The sequence below is a fragment of the Varanus komodoensis genome, unplaced genomic scaffold, assembly GCF_004798865.1.
Source record: "Varanus komodoensis strain SLA01 unplaced genomic scaffold, ASM479886v1 scaffold36, whole genome shotgun sequence".
In the NCBI taxonomy this organism is placed as follows: Eukaryota; Metazoa; Chordata; class Lepidosauria; order Squamata; family Varanidae; genus Varanus; species Varanus komodoensis.
This window is the reverse complement of record NW_025335873.1, coordinates 5676969-5695722: the sequence shown is the minus strand read 5'-3', so window position 1 is coordinate 5695722 and position 18754 is coordinate 5676969. Positions and strand designations below refer to the sequence as shown.

General features: G+C 48.0%; 1 protein-coding gene across 2 annotated transcripts in view; it reads right to left on the bottom strand.

Annotated features, from left to right (window-relative positions):
* PAPPA (pappalysin 1) overlaps positions 1 to 18754 on the bottom strand; it is a 140218-nt gene that overhangs the window by 108998 nt on the left and 12466 nt on the right. Inside the window, exons 2-6 of one of the 2 annotated variants that reach the window (XM_044440146.1) lie at positions 15917 to 16062; positions 12089 to 12382; positions 11273 to 11325; positions 10258 to 10450; positions 6456 to 6575 (exon numbers count right to left, since the gene is read on the bottom strand). In XM_044440146.1, coding sequence (XP_044296081.1) covers positions 6456 to 6575; positions 10258 to 10450; positions 11273 to 11325; positions 12089 to 12382; positions 15917 to 16062 — 806 coding nt within the window. Of the gene's footprint in view, positions 1 to 6455; positions 6578 to 10257; positions 10451 to 11272; positions 11326 to 12088; positions 12383 to 15916; positions 16063 to 18754 lie in introns of both variants that reach the window. The other variant, XM_044440147.1, reaches the window with a different exon arrangement.

Sequence of the window (18754 nt, the reverse complement as noted above, 5' to 3'; positions counted from 1 at the left end):
TCCACAACAAGGAGGGCCAGGGTGGTTGAGGAAATGGGCTGTGTGGTGCGATCCAGAAGGCACCTGATTGTGGGAAAAACAAGAAAACAAGACAACCGAACAACTGAAAGCAAGACAACCGAAAACAAGCCGGCTGATTGAGACAACCTAACAAGGAAACAAATGGAATGGGACAATGCGACCAAAGGTAACAGAGGAAGAAACCAAGGTAAGGAAGAGCGTTTGCTCTTTGTGCAAAGCATGGGTAAGGAAGAGAAAGCTAGACCACAGAGCGATGGGCGCAACATTGAATCTTTCCAATCTGCATTGGAGACAAAGCCTTCATTTCCTGCCGATTGCATCCAAAGGTCTCTTCTTCAACCAACTTCTACCACCTTAAGCTGGCATCCCTAAAAACATATGAAGACAAGATGGGTCTCCTGTGGGAACCCTCCTAGGAGACTGAGCTGGGATTGGATAATTGATGCCAGGACTTTGCTTGTGGCTTTTGCTCTTGTTCGAGACACACCAGCTTGAACTGTGGAAGCCTGAATTTTGTTTTGATAAAAGGTAAAAGCTCACATCCGGCTTTTCTGCTTGCAAAGCTTCTGGAAGCAACATTCGTCAAGGGAGTTTCGAAGCGGGAGGTGGCAACAAGAATGACCGGTAGGCAGGCATAGTGGAGAACTGAACCGAACTGAGCCAAGACGAGCCGAGCCAAGCCGAACCAAACTGAATTTGGCCTGCATTTTGAAAGGGACTGAACCTAACTCAAATTGCCCAGATCCCTCTGCAGGCTGGGACTCCCTCATCCTTTGGCAGGTACAGTTCTTCAAACTATGCAATTGCATCCTCAGCTCAGAGGCTGCATACAAAAATGTGTGTGCTAAAGGGAAATGGGTGTGCCAAGGTAGTTTGAATAGCAAAAAGCATGCATTTCGTTGCAATGTCCTTCTTTCTTTCTTTCTTTCTTTCTTTCTTTCTTTCTTTCTTTCTTTCTTTCTTTGCAAATGGATACAGAAAATGGGCAATGCAGAAACATGAACTTGTAAATCTGATCCAGACTGCTCTATCCAACCCTACCAATCCATCCTTACCCAAAGGCCAATTAAATATACATGGCAAGGCGAGAGTCACACCAGTTGTCCTGATTCAACATGGACATTCCCTGTTCTCTGAGCCCTATCCCCAGTAAACCCCTCCTTTTTTGGAGCATGGCTTGCTAGCATTCTGCTGGTGCTAATCAATGAACGAATCTGTTTTTGGTCTCGACCCTTTCACATGTGTTCATCCACGGATCAATCCCAGCCAGAGCAGCAGAGTTAAAGGTTCCCAAATGAGCAGCGGCCCTAATAAAAACACCCCCTAAACCAGGGGTGCAAAATGGGTCTCCTTATGGGGCTCATGCGACTGGGCAAGCCATTTCTGATGGCCTACCAAGCCCCTACATTTTTCAACAGCCAATGTACTATGGAAGAGGCAGTGCAGAGTGTTGGTCTGAGGACCTGGGAGATCCGGGTTCGAGTCCCCGCTCAGCCATGGAGCCAACTGGATGACTTTGGGCCAGTCACTGGCTCTCAGCCCAACCTACCTCACAGGGTTGTTGTTGTTGGGATACCACGGAGCTATGTAAGCCACTTGGGGTTCCTCACAAGAGGGAAATAGAGGCGAGATATAAACGCAACGCAATGTAATCATTATTGACAACCGTGATGACACCACCCGTGGCCCTGCCCTAAATCATACGAAGTCAAACATCTCTAGGAAGGGATTGTCAAGAACGGGATGCCACCATTCCATGGTGCCCCCCCCCCAAAAAAAAGACACTATCTGGGCTGTAAATTCTGCCCAGGACAGAGAGCATGAGTGCAGCATATCAGCGATGGTCTTTGGCAATGTGGAGGGACAAGTAAATTGAAGCAATTAGCACAAACGTGAAATTAAAAGGCATCACAGCTCAAAAGCATGTCTGCATTTTTTGCTGCATGTTCTTGGCAGCTATACCTCTGGCTCTGCTGATTTGGGAAAGGGACAGAACTGGCTTGCTGGGGTTCCCTCCACCGCTCCCCCACCCCCCGGCCACAGTGTACTTTCCTCTCTTCCATCTATTGTCTTTTTTTCCACATTCACCTTCTCCAAATATTCCAGCCAGTGAGTTTACTGGAAGGAACGCCCATGTCCAAAGTGTTGTTTTGTTTTGTTTTTTAGACTGAAAGCATACACATCCGTGCTAATAACCTTGGTGTGAGGCCAAGAATCCCAAAATCAAGGAAGGGGCAGGAGTGAGTGCTTGGAGGAGGGAAAAAGAAATGGATGATTGGGACCCAAAGGATTTTCTTGGCCACTTGAAGGTAAAATTGCACCTCTTACAAGAAAACAGTTTAACTTCTCTGTTTAAAATAAAACAATTGGCAAACAATATTGAAAAGGGCTTCTGCAAGTCTATCACACAGCATTAGGCCAGGTTCGTGCTGAATTCTCAAACATAATAAAAAATTCAGCAGTGGTTTGGGTTCAGCGTTGGACTCAAAAGATCATTGAGTTTTCAGATCCATGCCAAAGCTCATCTTTTCCAAATCTCTGCAGACATTTGTCAAAATAGTTATATCATCTGTTCAAACCTAGGCTTGGAGAAATCTGTCAATTTTGCTTCCATCCTCATTATTATTTTTTATCACATTTTTCCTCTCCCGTTGATGAAGTTATTTATTTATTTATTTTAGTAAAAGTTTTTATATGTCATTCCCCTGCTGCATAGCCTTGGGACAGCTCACAAAAATGACAAATAGTACAATTACAATTAAAATGTGGAAACACACTGGCTGCATCATTAAAATATTAAAATTTGCAAGTTTTGACAAATTCTTATAAAAATGAGCTGGGAAATCTCCTTACCCACCTCCTATTTGAAAAACCATTTTCTGTGTTGGTGAAAACTATGCTGGGGACTGGTTTCTACCAAGACAATATCTGATGACTTCTGTGCCAGGATGGAGACAAATGCCACATAACCACTGCTGAAGAATCTCACTAAACAGTGCCTTCAAAATCCTCGCATCGCACCTCCCAGGCTAACACGTTAATCAGGTCTTCATAATGCACCTGCTTCCACAGTTCCCAAGTGGCACCTGCAGCTCACACTCTATCCACATATGCGTAAGCACGAAGCTGTTCCGAGAAAGTATGTCCAGAAGTGCATCCATGGAACTCTTTGCATCATGGGACAGGCTGGATTTCTGGAGGAACATCTGAGGAACTGAGCTGGACCAGAAAACCTCCTACTGGCTGAGTCCTAGCTGCAAGTAAATCCAGACCTTGGCCGTTCACTGTTCTTTAGACAACAGATACTTGATTTATGGAATGCACTGTCACAAGATGGGGTGACAGCTGTTCGCTTAGGTCACTAGGCAAGGACTTGGATAAATCCATGAAGGGGAGATGTCTGTGCCCTAGTTAGATGTGGGGGGGGAGCTCTGTGGAACCTCAGAGAGAGCTTTCCGCTGCGTAGCAGTCAGCAGGGGTGAAAAAGTAAAGCGACGCTGCTGCCCTTCTTCTGCCCCGTTTGTAGGCTTCTTGGAAGAATCTGATTGGTTACTCTGGGGGTCGGGATGCTAAACTAGACAAATTCCGTCTGATCCAGCAGAGCTCCTCTTATGTTAGGATGGATTATCCAGCTCTTCAGTCCCAAGAGTCACTCAGGTCTACTGATCTATCGACCAGGCAAGAACGAAAGGCCAGCCTCTGAGCTTGTATTCACTTTATACCATTTATGCAATCCAGACATTTCCTATTGCCTGCCAATGACAGGTGTGATTTAACGCCCTGTCCAATCCCTCCTCCTTTTAGTGGCTGAAGAATATGTCTGAGTTCGTATGCTGGCTTACTAGCATCGGTCCTAGTCAAACAGTCCATTTCCCTGGTCCAGGAAAGCTTTGAGCAGCTGGTTGGTTCCCACCCGCTTCAGGAACGATGCATCCCAAAATGAGGAATTATATAAGGACTGGAGGCTCACCCTGTTGGCAAGTGCACCTCACTTTTGCAGGAGTTAAAGAATCACATAGAGAGAAACTGGCCCTAAGTGCCCAGAGCAAAGAATAATCAGGGAAGCCGGATGCTCCTCAGAAAGAAATTTGCAAAAGCAAACCCTCAGGCCAGAAGAGTACCCTGCAAGCCCCTTTGTGGGTTGCTGTAAACAAGCACTTCCCATCAGCAGCCCTGTCTTGATTCACAAAGACAACCTTATTGATCCCCTCTCATTTAGACTCGGGTATCTTCCTCCTCCTCCACCCAACCCTCTTTGCTCATCCACAATGCAAATCATATTGATCCAGGAGATCTAAGCACGGCTTTCTTCCTGGCAGTGCTAGATCAGCTCCTGTGGGTTTAAAACAAAACAAAACAAAACAAAACAAAACAGGAGGCAGCACTGAGTGGAGGAAACATGCAAGCCAGCATTTGCATTGGGGGTCAAGGAAGCATGTTTTCGTCTCTTTACTACAGCAATTTGGCTCAATTCATGGCTTGGCTTTTGACAGACTCTCCCATGCACTGGGATACAGATCAATTGATTGGGGCTGCCTCAGGGTGTGTGTGTGTGAGTGTGTAGGGGGAGAGGTGGCTCTGAGTTCAATCCAAATAAAGCAAACATGACCCAAAAGAACCTCTGGCCACCTGTCTCAGTTTCCCTCTGTGCATCTTATCTATCCTCAGTTTCTGATTGTTTCTGCTTCTCTTTTCCCAAACATGCAGGGGAAAGTTGCTAAAGGAGAGGCGAGCGGAAGTAACAGCAGGGGGAAAGATGGCCAGGAGCCTTGGGCAAACCTCCACATTTAGAGGAAGAAGGTGTGGGAACAGGAGAAGCCTCCCACTGTCAACAGTTCTGGTTGAACGCCCCAACTTAAGAGACATTCCCATGGGCTTGGATAGGGACCCTGGAAGAGCGGGATCCTCAAGGGATCAGGCACCAAATTCTTGAGCCACCAAATCATCCGGTGAGAGGATCCTTCCGGCTTGGAAAGTCAGGTGACACGAGACATCCAATCAGGCGTTCCTGACGCATATAAAACTGGCAGATGTGCCGCTTTCGCTCAGTTTCCTTCCCTTGCCAGCGGAAGCCCACCCATTCCTCCCTCTGGCTCTCAGCTAGCTTGCCTCCAGCCTTGTCCTTAGCTTGAGCGCCCGAGCAACCCAAATAAACAGGGGCTGGAGCAGATCCCCTGTGAGCAGTGTCTACAACTGGGACTGTTTACCTTAGAAAAAGGGAGAGCAAGGGGAGGCAGGATGGAGGTGTTGAAAACATGCCTGATGTGCAGAATGTAGAGAGGGACTTTTCTCCCTCTCCTGTAGCACATGAACCCTGGGTCATCCCCTGAAGCCGAGGTTTAGGACAGTTCAAAGGAAGGACTTCTTCACACAGTGAAACTATGAAATTTGCCGCCGTGGGAAGCGGTGATGGCCACCAGCCTGGCTGGCTTTAGAGGGGGATCGGACAGGCTCATCGAGGCGTGGGCTATTTGTGGCTACTAGCCCTACAGGCTACAGGCCCTCTCCTTGACCAGAGCTGGCATGGCTGCATACCCCATTTGTTGAGAAGTTTGGGCAGGAGTTTGGCCTGCACCCAGCCTGCTTGAGGAATCCTGTGCGCAGCCGGTTTGCCCCCATGGGTACAGAGTCCTGGACGAGGTGGACCTCTTGTCCGACCCAGCATGAAGGACTCCTCCTAAAATCAAGGCCACCCTGGCTGATTGCTGCAAGGCACACTGAAGGCAGAAAGCCACCCTATTCAGGCAGTGTTGCCTGCCCTGGCTGGCAGTGCCTCCCATGAGCTCAAGTGGAGGAGCTTCACATCGCTCGCTTTTTCACTGCTGGTGGCCAGGATTGGAGCCAGGCTCCCCTTGCATGGAAAGCAGGAGCTGTGTAACTGAGCTGCTTCATGTGGTCTGGCCGCCTGAAAGGGACGATTTGGTGGCAAGTTCCTTCGCTTTGCAGTGCCGAAGCGGAGGAAGTCCCCGAGCTTTAGGCTCAGCACCAAACTCAGAACTAACGAGTGGCAAGGGAAGCACCGCTCACCCATCGTGAGTTTCCCCCACCTCTCTCGTTCTTCTAGAGAACTCTCTCTGTGTGCGCTGCCCTTTTTCCTCTGAGTTGCAAATCCCTAATCTCAGTGGCACTCTGTTCAAGCGACTTCAGATCTCATCTGATTTTGATCCAAAGGCTGCATCAGAGGAGATTAAACTGAACTAGGAAAACACCTCCATCTTTGTGGGAAAGCTGGTACTCCGTTCACAATTCAGCCAAGCATTATGCACCTCGCAAATTTGTGCTACATGCGAATCTACAGTCCATTGTTCATAATATGAATATCTGTCTGCCACTGCAAATACAAATTTGATTGACCGTGATCTTTCTCCTCACCTTGCTTGCCTCTTTTCCCAGCCACCGCCGGCCCCTTTTCCCATCTCCAAGGCAAAGCTTACCTTCTGCTCCTCGGGGACTCCAGTGACCTGACGGGTCACACGGCATCGGCGAGGAGGCGCTGAAGGCATATTGTGCTAGGACTTGGCCTTCCATGCAGAGATCACACGCTGATCCCACTTCTCTAGGAGGCAGGAAATTAAAAAAAAGGAAAGAAAATGCACCAACTTAGTAACAGTTGAATGACATGCTCATCCAGTGGAATAAAAGGAGACAAGATGGCAAGTTGAATTCCACACACACACCTCTTTCTTTTCCTTTTCCGTTTTCCTTTTACAGCACTGCAGAGAGGGAGGTGGGAAAGAGGAAACATGCCCTTTGCCCTTCCAGCTAATTGCCCGCAAAATCAATTCCTGCGTATTTCAACATACGACCGAAAAATAACCAAGGCTGCTTTTGGGGGAGGGATCCCCACTATGGAAAACTGTGCAAACATATTCGTGCGCGCGCACTCTCTCTCTCTCCATCTCTCCTTCCCAGAACTGCTATCTACTTTGCTGACCAGACACAGATATACCATTCCCAACAGGGCAGCGATAGAGTCTCTTTGCTCTCCTTCTCATGGGCAGATCTGCCATCCGTTTGCTCGAGCCATCGTGTTATGTGTGTATGATCAGGAGCTCTGCTGAGTAACATTAACCAGAATGGAACTGTAAGCAGGGATTGCAAACCATTTTCAGCATTGAGTTGCAACGGTTCCTACGTCTTTGCCACCAATGCCTTTTGTTTCTGTTTCTTCAAACAAATACACACGTGCGCACGAACACACACACCTGCTACTTTATTAGAGACTATCCGAGCCAAAACTCAAAAAAAAAAAAAAAAGGAGGATGACCTTTCCTTTCCTTTCCTTTCCTTTCCTTTCTTCAAGCGTGGAAGGGTTAAACCATCACCATCTGGGCATATTTTAAAGAACTGCAAAACAAACATTGGTTCCATCATGCACGGAGCTGAAAAGCCTGCCCTTTCCAAAGTCTGCTCTGTGCTCACTCAGGGAATTGCCTTCCCCTCCGACCTTGGACATGTCTGAGCTCAACTTCAAAAGAAGAGGGAACATGAGGCTCTTGCTACTTGGAATTCCCAAATTCCATCCCTGCACCCTAGAGATATGAAAATCTGCAAGGGAAACTAAAACTGGACAGCCAAAGCACTGGCCCCAACGCTTGCCAATCAGCTCCTCAGGCAAGAAAGTTGTACTGTGCGAATCCTCGCTGTTGCGATAGAAAGAAAGAGATAACAATCGACGGAGCGGCGGAAATGACTGCTGCCTGCCTGATGTGGAGCTGGTGGCGAGATGGGTCCAGGCCATCCTTGTCCAACTGGGGCTCTGCGACCGCTCCTTCCACAATATCTCCCTGCTTCAGCCTGCTGCATACCAAGTGTGCAATGGCTGGGGATGACAAGATTAAAAACAGTGCTTTGATGCAGCCAGGAAATGAGCAGGTCTTTCTCGCTCCCTCTCTGCTTGCCCTCTGCTTCCATTCTCCCGTCATTACGGCTTGTGTGGTAGGGTCTCTGTGTTTCTTGGAACGGAGCCTGTCTTCCAGGCATCACGGCATGCCCTGAGTCTGTGCAACAGCAGCCCTGAGCAGCAAGAGCTGTGGGAAGAGTGACCTTCCTAGGTAGCATGAGAGGCTGTCTTCCAAGGTGAGGTTGTGACACATGAAGACAGAGGTGTGTTGGCTTGGCAGGGTTGAGTTGACAGGGCTTCCCCACCTCTAGTGACCCTGTTTTGCCCGTCACAACATTCGTATCTGACAGCTTGGTATATTCCTGCCAGTAATGTTGTTCTTCCTAGTCTCTCCATGGGAGTGAGACTATCCCATGCCTCCACTCTGGCAAAGACTGCCTCACCTGATGTCCTTCAGATGTTTTGGACCACACCAGTCATTGCCCCTGACCACTGCCCATGTGGTAGATAAAGAAACTAGGGTCACATTTTTCTCCTAGATGTTTGGAGAGGTATACACCAAAGACGTAGGTAAGTGATAGAGCCATGTTTCCTTAAAGTATTCAGTTTTGGTCAATCAACACCTGTACAAATGGGGATTGATTGACCAGCTTCTAGTATCCCAGAAGAGTTGCAATGAGAAGCATCGTTCTGGTCAACAGAGCTTTCCCAGTACTGAAACAGCTCCATCCACCCAAGCCGGCCTCTGGTTCTCCTAAGGGCAGTTCTCCCTTTAGGTTGGGACACTGAGCAAGTGGTAATGATAAACCTTACAATGAAGGGTTGTCCAAGTTCTAGTCTTGCTCATTCCAGTCCTTCCTTGATCTTCCCGCCTCTATGGCAGCCCTAACCCCAGTTCAGTTCCTGGCTCCCATGGTTGATGGACACCTGGCTGTTCCCAATCTGGATAATCTTTGCATGGGTTCCCCGATAAGTGTATTCCATTTTACACTAAACTACTATTGCTTTTAACTCTCTCTTGCCCCACCCCTCCACACACACACACACACACACACACACACAGAGAGAGAGAGAGAGAGAGAGAGAGAGAGAGAGAGAGAGAGAGAGAGATCCTTCTTAAGGGTAGTTCCAGGTAGAAAACCTAGATCATATTGAGATCAACCTGAGCTAGCAAAGCTGGTGGTGAGGGATGGTGAAAGCTGCAGGCCCAAACAGCTGGATGGTTACGAGCTTTCCACCCTATCTGAATGTCTGCAAGCTCCAATTCAGACATTGCACTGTGAGATTGTCATCATGCAGACAGCGTGCCTTCAGCATCAGAGAAGATGCCTTCTCCCCACCACATCCCCCCATCGTCCACCCGCCCCCCCCCCACCATTCATGATGAAGACATCTGGAGATCTCCAAAGCCTGAATGGTTTTGATGACCTTTTGGAACATTTAAGCATCTGTTTTCCACAGCAACTTTTCTCACAAAATATGCATTGAGAACTGTATTTTGATACACATTCTGAGCAGCAAGCTGGGAACTGCAAAGCTCTGGTGGGTCACTAGGTCCACACATTAGCTTAAGAGGCACAAATGAGGTTGGACTGTATTAGAATGTACAAAGATCCAGTTCCTCCAGCCATCCTAAGCTTCCCATCAATGGCAGATGCCGATAACTTCTCAATTACAGAGCTCCATAATCCAAGGTTTTAAATGGTATTAGTCATTATCTTAGATTGGCCATAAACTTGCAGGAACTGACAACAGATCAATTATGAATTGAAAAATAAGCTGAGCAATCCCCTCTTTCTGCCCTTGAAAGAGTCACCGTACAATTTATTTATCCTAGGATTGGGAAACTAAGAAAACTATGACATAACTACTGGACAATGTCTCCATAGATATCTTCAAGTTATGCCGGCTCCACACTATTGGAAACCCCAATGGAAGGGTTTGCAAAAGAAATGGAGTGTTGACTTAAGGTATGATAACTGTTATGAAATCCTAGATTGAACAGGCCAAGCATTGTGTGTCATTTAAGTACCAACTAGCCATAGATTATTAAAAACATACTGATTGAGGTCGAAGAAGTATGTCAGAGAGACGTATTTGGTTACATAACAATTAACCTTGTATCAGTATGTTTTTAATAGGCAGATGGAATTTATTTAACATACAATAACTGCTTTATGAAATATAAATTGAAGGCATATTGCAAGAACTTAATTTCCCCTTTTCAGAAAGCGAGACAGAAAGAGAAAGATGGACGACGGGCGAGGTATGGGTGCTGGTGCCCGCAATGGTGGGGAAACACTGCTAAACCAAACTGGGGGGACTCATGTTCACCTGCCCGTCCCATCGTGCAAAGCCAGAGACACTCGAGCACATCCCTCCTCCCCTTTCACCTTTCAAAGAAGTGCCGGTCGATGGGAGGAAACCACTCCAGGGTGACGGAGGTGTCCGTCTGGTCCACGATCTGCGGCGCGATGGCAATGGGAGCGGGATTCTTGACCGTCTGCCAGCTCTGGTACACCAGGTCCAAGTAGCAGTGCATCCTGGCCACCTGGTTCGGTGTGAAGGCGTTGGTGCAGTCGTCGTCTGGGATGAGGGTGGGGGAAGCCGCCCGTCCCGAACCGAATTCAAGGGGGAGAGAGAGAGGAGAGGGAGAAGAGTTACTTCATGGGAAAGGGACGCCCTGCAGCCTTCCCAGAGTCTCTGGTGCCCTGACATGAAGGTACAGGCAAGAGCAGGTCCAAGCTAACGTCTCAGGACTCGGGTTTCCTGACTTCCTGACTTTCACTCACATATGGGCTGGAGGGTGGAGAGTGGTGACTGAGAGGCACGGATGCTCCCGTTGGCACTGGCAGTCAGAGAATCCTTGGGAACTGCCCCTTCCCTTGAGTTCTGGCTAAATTAAAGGGAATCAGGGGGCATCACGAAGCATTCCATGCATCCCCACAACAATCTGAGCCTTCAACATGGAGGAGGAAGGAACTCTATGGCAAAATTACTCCAAAGATGGGGCTGGGGATGTGGGTGAGCAATGCTCTGGCCAATGGCCAACAGGTGACCTTCACAGTTGGCTTTTCCCTGATTGAAATTGCTGGCTTTTCTTCAGCACTCGCAGAAAGATAGAAAGCGTCCTTGTACTGAACATGGTGAAAGCACTGGCAAAGCAGACAGACTGCTCCGAAAACAGCTAGAGCAAGGGTGGCTTCCAATGGCCCACACGTGGCTTCTCACAACTGCCCTAAAGCTCCCAGCAATTAAACCACTGATCTTACTTCTTGGGCTTCCTGACTTCCCAAGGGCCCAGGGGAGGGAGGCCTCCCTTAGGGTGGTCCGGCAGGAAACCGGCCCTTGGACAAGCTAAATGTCCCCATCTTGTCCTTCAGGACATCGCCAGCTTTTCACACTGACCTTCAACTCTTGTTTTGCACATTCCACATCTCCCAGTTGCCATCTGGATGGTACTGAAGACGGAAAAATTGTGTGTGCAAAGCATCTCCCAGATTTCTCCACCCTGCTCGTGGGCAGAGGATTTTGGCGGCGAGCGTAAATCCTCCAACTGTTGCTTGAGGTTGGCACTGGTGGTTAGCAGGGATTATGCTGCAGTTTTTCTTTCCGAAGGGACCACTCTGTGGTGGTCATCACTGTTGGTGCAAATGGCAGCAATTGTGCTGACCGCCTGGCCACCATTTTGTATTCTCCGCCATGCTCCAAACCTAGCACCTTTTGGGGAAGGGAAAATGGCACCCACCAGTTCACTATGGTAGAGAATTTTTGGAGAAAATCCAGCAAATTAGCCCTCTCTTTCTGGGGAGGGTGAAGGAAGGGGGGAAATGCAAAATAATTTCATGGGAAAAATGGCTTTGGAGAAAGGTTGGCTCAGCTCTAGAAAAATCTGCCAATGGCTCATCAAATCTGTTTTGCTGTTATTGTTGCTAATTTCCTCATCGCTCTGCTTCTGGGAACTGATAAAACCAGATTTCTCTGGCTGGTAATCCAATTAGCATAGCCCCTGATCCAACCTTTCTGCTCCTTTTGTTCTAGGAAGTGCTGAGCAGAAATGGTTTGGCATCGATCTGAACATGGAATGTGGCCTTTTGTTATTATTCCAAAAAGATAAAGCCTGGACAGGAGTCCTGTTGGACTCTGAAGCTTGCAATCAACATTTTGGTTCAAAAGAGGTGTAGAAGCAAACTATTTCAGCTGGAGCAGGGGGAAGCAACATACCTGCATAGCTCATAAAATTGTTGAACGGGGTATTCTGGAAGCTACGGAGTCCACACATGTCACTGCCAGGGGCTGGATCACCGCAGATCTTGTGAGTCGGAGTTGGGTTGGTGTCAGGGCAGAGGTCTCCTGTCTCAAAGGAAGGCTCTGTTTCCATACAGGAATCGCTGCAGGAGAAGATCTCGGAGACGCCCTTGAAGACGTGGTAGAGACCAAGGCTGTGCCCTATCTCGTGGATCATTGTATGGGTGTGACCTGCTATGCCGTAGAAGGAAGGATTGAGTACGATCCCCCCTGTGCAGACAAAGAAAGAGAGGAGTCTGCTTGGGATAACTAGAATTGTAAGCAGAAGGTGAAGCGGGGGCCTGGGACGGGTTTACAGCACCACCATAACCGAGGAAAGGAAAACAGCTTGATGGAAATGGTTGGCTATGAAGGGCATTAGGGGACATACAGGCTGTCCCTGGCGGACCATAAGAGATGCGGTGACCTGGATCATTCCCCCAGGTTCTTCCATGAAGCTTCCAAAGGGAGAGGTTGAAATGCATTGCAGAAGTCCTGTGGTCCATGTTGTCCCCAAAGTTTCATGGGGGAGCTTTTGGCAAGATCCAGCCAGTGTGGTGTGGTGGTGAAGAGCATGGGACTGGGACTCAGACGACCTGGGTTCAAGTCCCCGCTCCACCATGGAGCCAACTGGGTGCCTTTGGGCCAGTCCCAGACTCTCAGCCCAACCTACCTCACAGGGTTGTTGTTGTGGGGAAAAGACAGAGGAGGAGAATGATGTGAGCTGCCTTGAGCCCCTTGTAGGAAAAAGGCAGGATATAAATCGCAATATAAATAAATGAATGAAGATGTCCTCCGTCTTGCCCTCACCACCCTTCCTTGCCGCTGTTTCTGCTGCACTTTTACTGGCCTGTTGCCTGCAGCCCCAGGCTGGAAGCAGGGGCGAATCCAGCAGAGCTCTACTCTCCACCTTTCTGATTTCTTGCCACATCCTCCCTTAGAGGACACAGAGCACCACCCAGCATCCAAAGGAGCTGAGCCTCAACTGGTTCCCAGTGGTACCAGCTTACAATGCTGCCCTTGGACACTGTGGTTCAGCATCCATCAGCCAAAGAGAACCCATGTTGCTTCTGAGGCAACAAAGGCGTTCAATATCAACCTCCTCTCTTTCTTTTATTCTTTCCCTCCACCCTTCCTTTCTGATTGTCAGAGATATTGGAGGAATCCTCCCTGAGGTGGCCGGGTGAGGTGTAGGGGAGATAAAAATCACAAAACAGGCTGGACTGACTTTATCAGGGCTAGGAAGGCTGCGCAGGTTGTTTGGCTTTCTTCTCCTCTTCTCTGGAGGATATTTTTTCCACAGTCATCACACATCTAAATCAATCCCAGTTTCTCTATCAACCAGATAGTTCCCTTCTCCCCAAAGATCTATATTTGAAAGCTAAGATTTAGACAACAGAGCATATTTCCTTGTGTTTTGTTATTAAATACATATTGGATTTATTGAAGGAAGAGGAGCACAGAATGAGGAGGCAGAGGGAGAAAGGGGGCAGTGAGGGACCTTAGAACAGGAAATTAATTTTCCCCTCCTTTAGCTTTTCTTTTTCTTCTTGTTTGTGCACCAATTTCAAACTGCTGGCTGAAGAGCAGTAACTCATTATCATTGAGAAAAGTCTTGAGCTGGACAAAGCCTTCTGGCAATAAACTGAATCCAAGGTGCTAAAGAGAATGCATTTGACAGTCAACTGGTAGTTAGAAGACAGTCAATAGAAAGACCTGGCCAAGACCCACCGATGGTCCAGCAGGAGGTGCTGCAGGAGAGTACAACGCAAATTGGCCAAAATATCCAGCCAGCTGAATTAAAATGGCCTGTTCCTGTTCGCTCAAGGCACACCAGCTTTTAGGTGCTTTCATTCAGCTGAGATGCTGACCACCATCCCAACAAAGAAATAGTCCTACACTGAATCACACAACAGATCCGTCCACTGTCTACCGGGACTGAAGGCAACTGCATTCAGACAGCAGGATGACCTGCCCTCAAGAGCTGAGTGTGAGCTGCTGCTGAACCATGGGGGTTGCTCCTGAATGGCAGGTGTTTGTGTTGTCTGATCCAGCTACATCAACTACGAACAAGCCATGAAGAGAATCCATGGGTTGCCATTGGGCTGTGAGCTGCGGGTTGTTCACCATGGTTGGTCAGGCTTGGAGAACCACCGAACCCATGCTTCAACAACAACCCACAGTTTACCCTTGCAAGTGGCTCATCATGTTGCTTGAACTGAGTTGATAACGCGACATGGGCTTGTGCAGGGGTCTTGGCCAACACATGTGAGAGGTTGAACCAGGGTTCTCCCGCATGTGAGACACTGAAGCATTGTTTGTGTTATGTTTGTGCCCTCTCTTCGTAAGATCGCACAAGAGTCAGTGTAAGATGGTGAAAGGGGAAGGAGGCAAAGGAATTTTTGCCCATTGGCAAATGAGCAAAACCTAAGGGTGAGGAACCAAACTCATGGCCAGCTTCCATGGATCCTTTTGGTGGGTAACATTTTGCCACCTCCTCCATTTAAAAGCCACCATTAGAAGAACCATGCTGGCCGTCACAGAACATTGTTCTTGAGGGCTCATAAGAGGAAAAGAAAGCAGCATTATGTCTATGCGCTTCACATATACAATGTCATCCTCCAATTTTCTAGAGAGGGTCAAGTCCTCTGCTCCCCTTTCACACTCTGAAGCTCAGACCGTAGTAAGAGCTTCTCAACACTGACACTTCAGCACGCTGGTGCACAACTGAAAGCGGAAGAAAGAAGTGATGGAGCATAGAACAGATGCTAACACCAGTGGAATACCCATCAGCACATGGTCTCCAACACTCAATCTGCCAGAGCAGACCAAAAGCCTTTAGTCCTCTGTCTCTAAGTAGTGACTAAGAGCCGATTCGCACCCCAAGAAGCTGGACATAATGGAAGCACAACAGCAGTTTGTTCCCACTCTCAAATACTCCAAGTATAAACCCCTCTGGTCATCGCGAGGGCGCCCATTCTCCCCATCTTAGGGTACAATCCAACAGAGATGCCCTGCCAGCCTCCAAACTTCACCTTCCCTCTCCTCCCACTCCGGAAAACAGCTAGTGTTGGCCATCTAGCTGTGCTGTTTAGGAAGGGGGGGGAACAGGATGGAGCCCTACAAGGACAGAAAGTTCAACACTGGGGTGGGGTCAGTCTTTTCTCCTCCTGCCAGAGCCCTCTGAGGTTCTGCTTTGGAGAAACTGCTGGTATGGTTCTTCTCGCACTGGCCACAAATGGGCGAAGAGGTTCCGAATTCCCAGCTTTGAGCTTGGACCTCTTTTCCAACCTTGGATTTGGAAATATGAGGTGATGTAGATGTTATCTAGTGGTCCCAGTATTGCTCAGCCTATTAAAATAATAATAATTATGCTGTATTTCCCCAAACCCACCTCAGGAACCCATTTCGTTCCCGAAATCCTTTGCAGATTATCTGCATGGAGAAGATGCCCTCTGAAGCAGCTTCATCACAAAAGGTGAAAGATTTCTGGCCTGATTTTTTTTTTTAAAGAAATGCCACAATATGCTTTGGGTATATAACCTGATATTCTCCTGGTTGCAAACCAGGAATTATTATTATTCTGTTCCTTTGTTTTATTTCTTTTTTCTTTGTTGTCTTTCTTTTTCCTCCTCTTTTTTAAGTCTCTGAGCTGTTTGAGGCTGCTACTGGAGACGAAAAAAAGCAGGATGATTAATGACTCCGGTTTTCCCTCTTAGCCATGTCTGTGAGCCCCTAAGGAAGCTCCCTATTTCCAAGACTTACCCAAGTGTACCAGCGCTTCTTTGTCCCATGGAAAGGTGGCCATGCCAGCAAGTTCTTCTTCTGAGGAGTTAGCAAAGAAGATGTTGAGGTGTGTAGAGCCATCCAGTTCAAGCCGACTTTTCAGCTGTTTAATATCTAAGTAGGCTCTGTAGCAGAAAGGGGGGAGAGTTTAAATTTAAGTGTTGTCAAAAATAAGACAAAGACCCGAACGTATTTTATTTTTTATTTTACTTTGAGAGAGAGAAGAAAGAAGAGATGTTACATGCATTGTGGGGGAAGGGTGGAGAGCTGGTGTCAAAACTGGTCTGGTGGGCACCAGGACATCTACCTGCCGTTCTTCTCGTGATGCCTCATTAGCAACGCAGGCAAACACCCCATGGGAAAATACTGAGGGAATCAGATAGCCGTTCTCAGAGCCAAGCAGCATGCACGCGTCCCCGAGAGAAGTCAGCTGCACTCCAGATACTGCTCAGAGTGAGCTTCCACTCTGTATCGCTCAGTCTAGAAGGTCTCCTATGCTCAAAGACTGCAGCACAGGAGCCCTGTAGCTATTTATGACGATTCAGCCCACTTCCTGATTTTACTCCATCCTACCGCACTCTTTGCCCCAGAAATTCATGCCACATTTGTGCCAGAAATTCACAACGCGGCAGGTAGTGCTTGAGCCTACTTCATGGCTGAGCATGGATTTGAACCTGCGTCTTCCTGATCACAGGCACCTCTATTACCATTCCACCATATTGGCTATTCCTTCCCATCCCAAGGAGAAGCCAAAAGAATCCGATCAGCCTTCCCCGGACTTTGTGAACCACGAGCAACCATCGGCTCACAACTCAACCACAAACCATGTGCTTAACCAAGGGTTCTTCATGGGTTCTTGGTGTTTAACAAGCTATGGTTGTTGGTGCAGGACACCAGGTCTCCTCTTTCAACAACAATCCACGATTCGATAGTAACCCACACTCAACCCGCACTTAGCCTTTGAGAGCAGGTTATCGTGTTCTTTGAACCCTGGCATCATCCATGGAGATGGAGTTACCCATGGGAATAACAAACCCACATATGGAAATCCCTTGGGAATGGCCCAAAAATACTTTGATCGCACCAGGATGCTTCTCACCCAGTGCTGAGAATGTTTGGAACAAGAACATCAGCACAGTGCCTGCCCCGCTCCCCATTTTTCCCCACCACACGCTACTGAAGTCTCCCTAGGAGCACTGGTGGATACGGTCATTGTGCAACTGCACAACGTTGCATATTCAAGAAGGGCAGAACATTTGATTCCAAGGGTGCTGAAGTGTTATCACAAATCTTCTCTAGAACCCAACGGATATCCTGCTCCCTGAGTGAATTCCGATTGGCTCCAGGGATCATGTCAACAGCATGGAATGGCATGATTCAGCTTCTTCCCTGAAAGGGCAACCTAGAAATATTTTAAGCGGATGAATAATGAACACCCTGTTGTGATGGATTCCACAAGCTTCCCAATGGAAACCCAACGAAACCTCAAAGGCTTGTTCCTTTTTGTGTTGTTGCAAATGGGGCATCTTCTGAGGGAAGGAGGAACGGGGCAGAAATCCTCCAGAGGCAGGAAAGAGTTGGCCTGCTCCCACTCTTGTCAAGTGTGGGGTTTTTTTTGTCTGCTAGGCTTGGTGCTCTCACGAACTACTTGCTCTTCTGTTCCACCGAGCCGGGTTCCTTGCATACTTTGCAAGAATTCCATTCCCAGAAGAAGGGAAGCTACGGGAACTGGCTTTACACCAAAGGCTTCCTATCATCCCCCGAGGACTCCCCAATGGAAAACAGGCTTGCATTTCCACAATAGCATTATTCCCCGCTCACCCTCGCTGCCCTGCCTCTTGCTGAAGTCACCAGCTCCAAAATAGCTCTGGACTGGGTGTCCCCAACCCGCCCCGGCTTCAGTACGGAGGGAGGCCAGGTCCCCGGGGAATCATTGGCAGGGGCTTTGCTTCCGTTCCATGGAATGTTTATCTCACAACCAGTGGCCACCGTTCTCTTCTGAAGGACGCGGCACTCTGACCATTGACACAATTCTCATGTGTTCCTCCCCGCTTTCAGTCTTTGCCAAGCCAGGACAAACACACAGCTCTCTCTGCAGACACAGGGACATAAGTTCTTATTCTGATTCTGAAGGAAAAAAAGAGGGGTTGCCTTGCCATCTTTGAAGCCCCTTTCTAAGCATTTGGCTTTTGTTTTGTTTTTATTAACCTTTGCCACCTCATAACTAAATGTTGTGGGCTATGAAGAACGAACGTAAAGGGCTGCCTTCAAAAGCAGTCTAGAAATTTTGGCTGGTCCGATGGGACAGGGATGGGCCAGTGTGATGACTCTATGCTCATCTTCCAATACATTTCCAGGCTCAACTCAGGGTTCTGGGCTTAAATCTGAATGCCCTACATGGCTGGCAGACTGACCATCTCACCAGATGTTGTGAATGCCTGCCCAGATGTTAAGGGCTGGGAGTCCTTCTCCTGAGGTGAGGCAGGGGCCTACTAAGGAGCAAATCCTGTGAGTGGACCCTTCTAGCTCCTACATGATGCCTTTTTCTGCTCCAGGTGGAAACTTAATTTTATTATTTGCTCTCGCATTTCCATTTAACGCAACAACAACGTGTACTCCTGCTTTGCTGAGCTTGGGGGAAACTGTTGTTGAGTTTATATGAATCTTCTTAATTTGCTTTGTATTTTTATGCTTTAGGCTGTTCACACATTTTTAAAACTCTCTTATTTACTCATAAACCACCTGGAGAACTGGATGGTTTGAAACAAAACAAAACGAAATGAAACACAATGCAACGCAACGCAAAACAAAATCCCA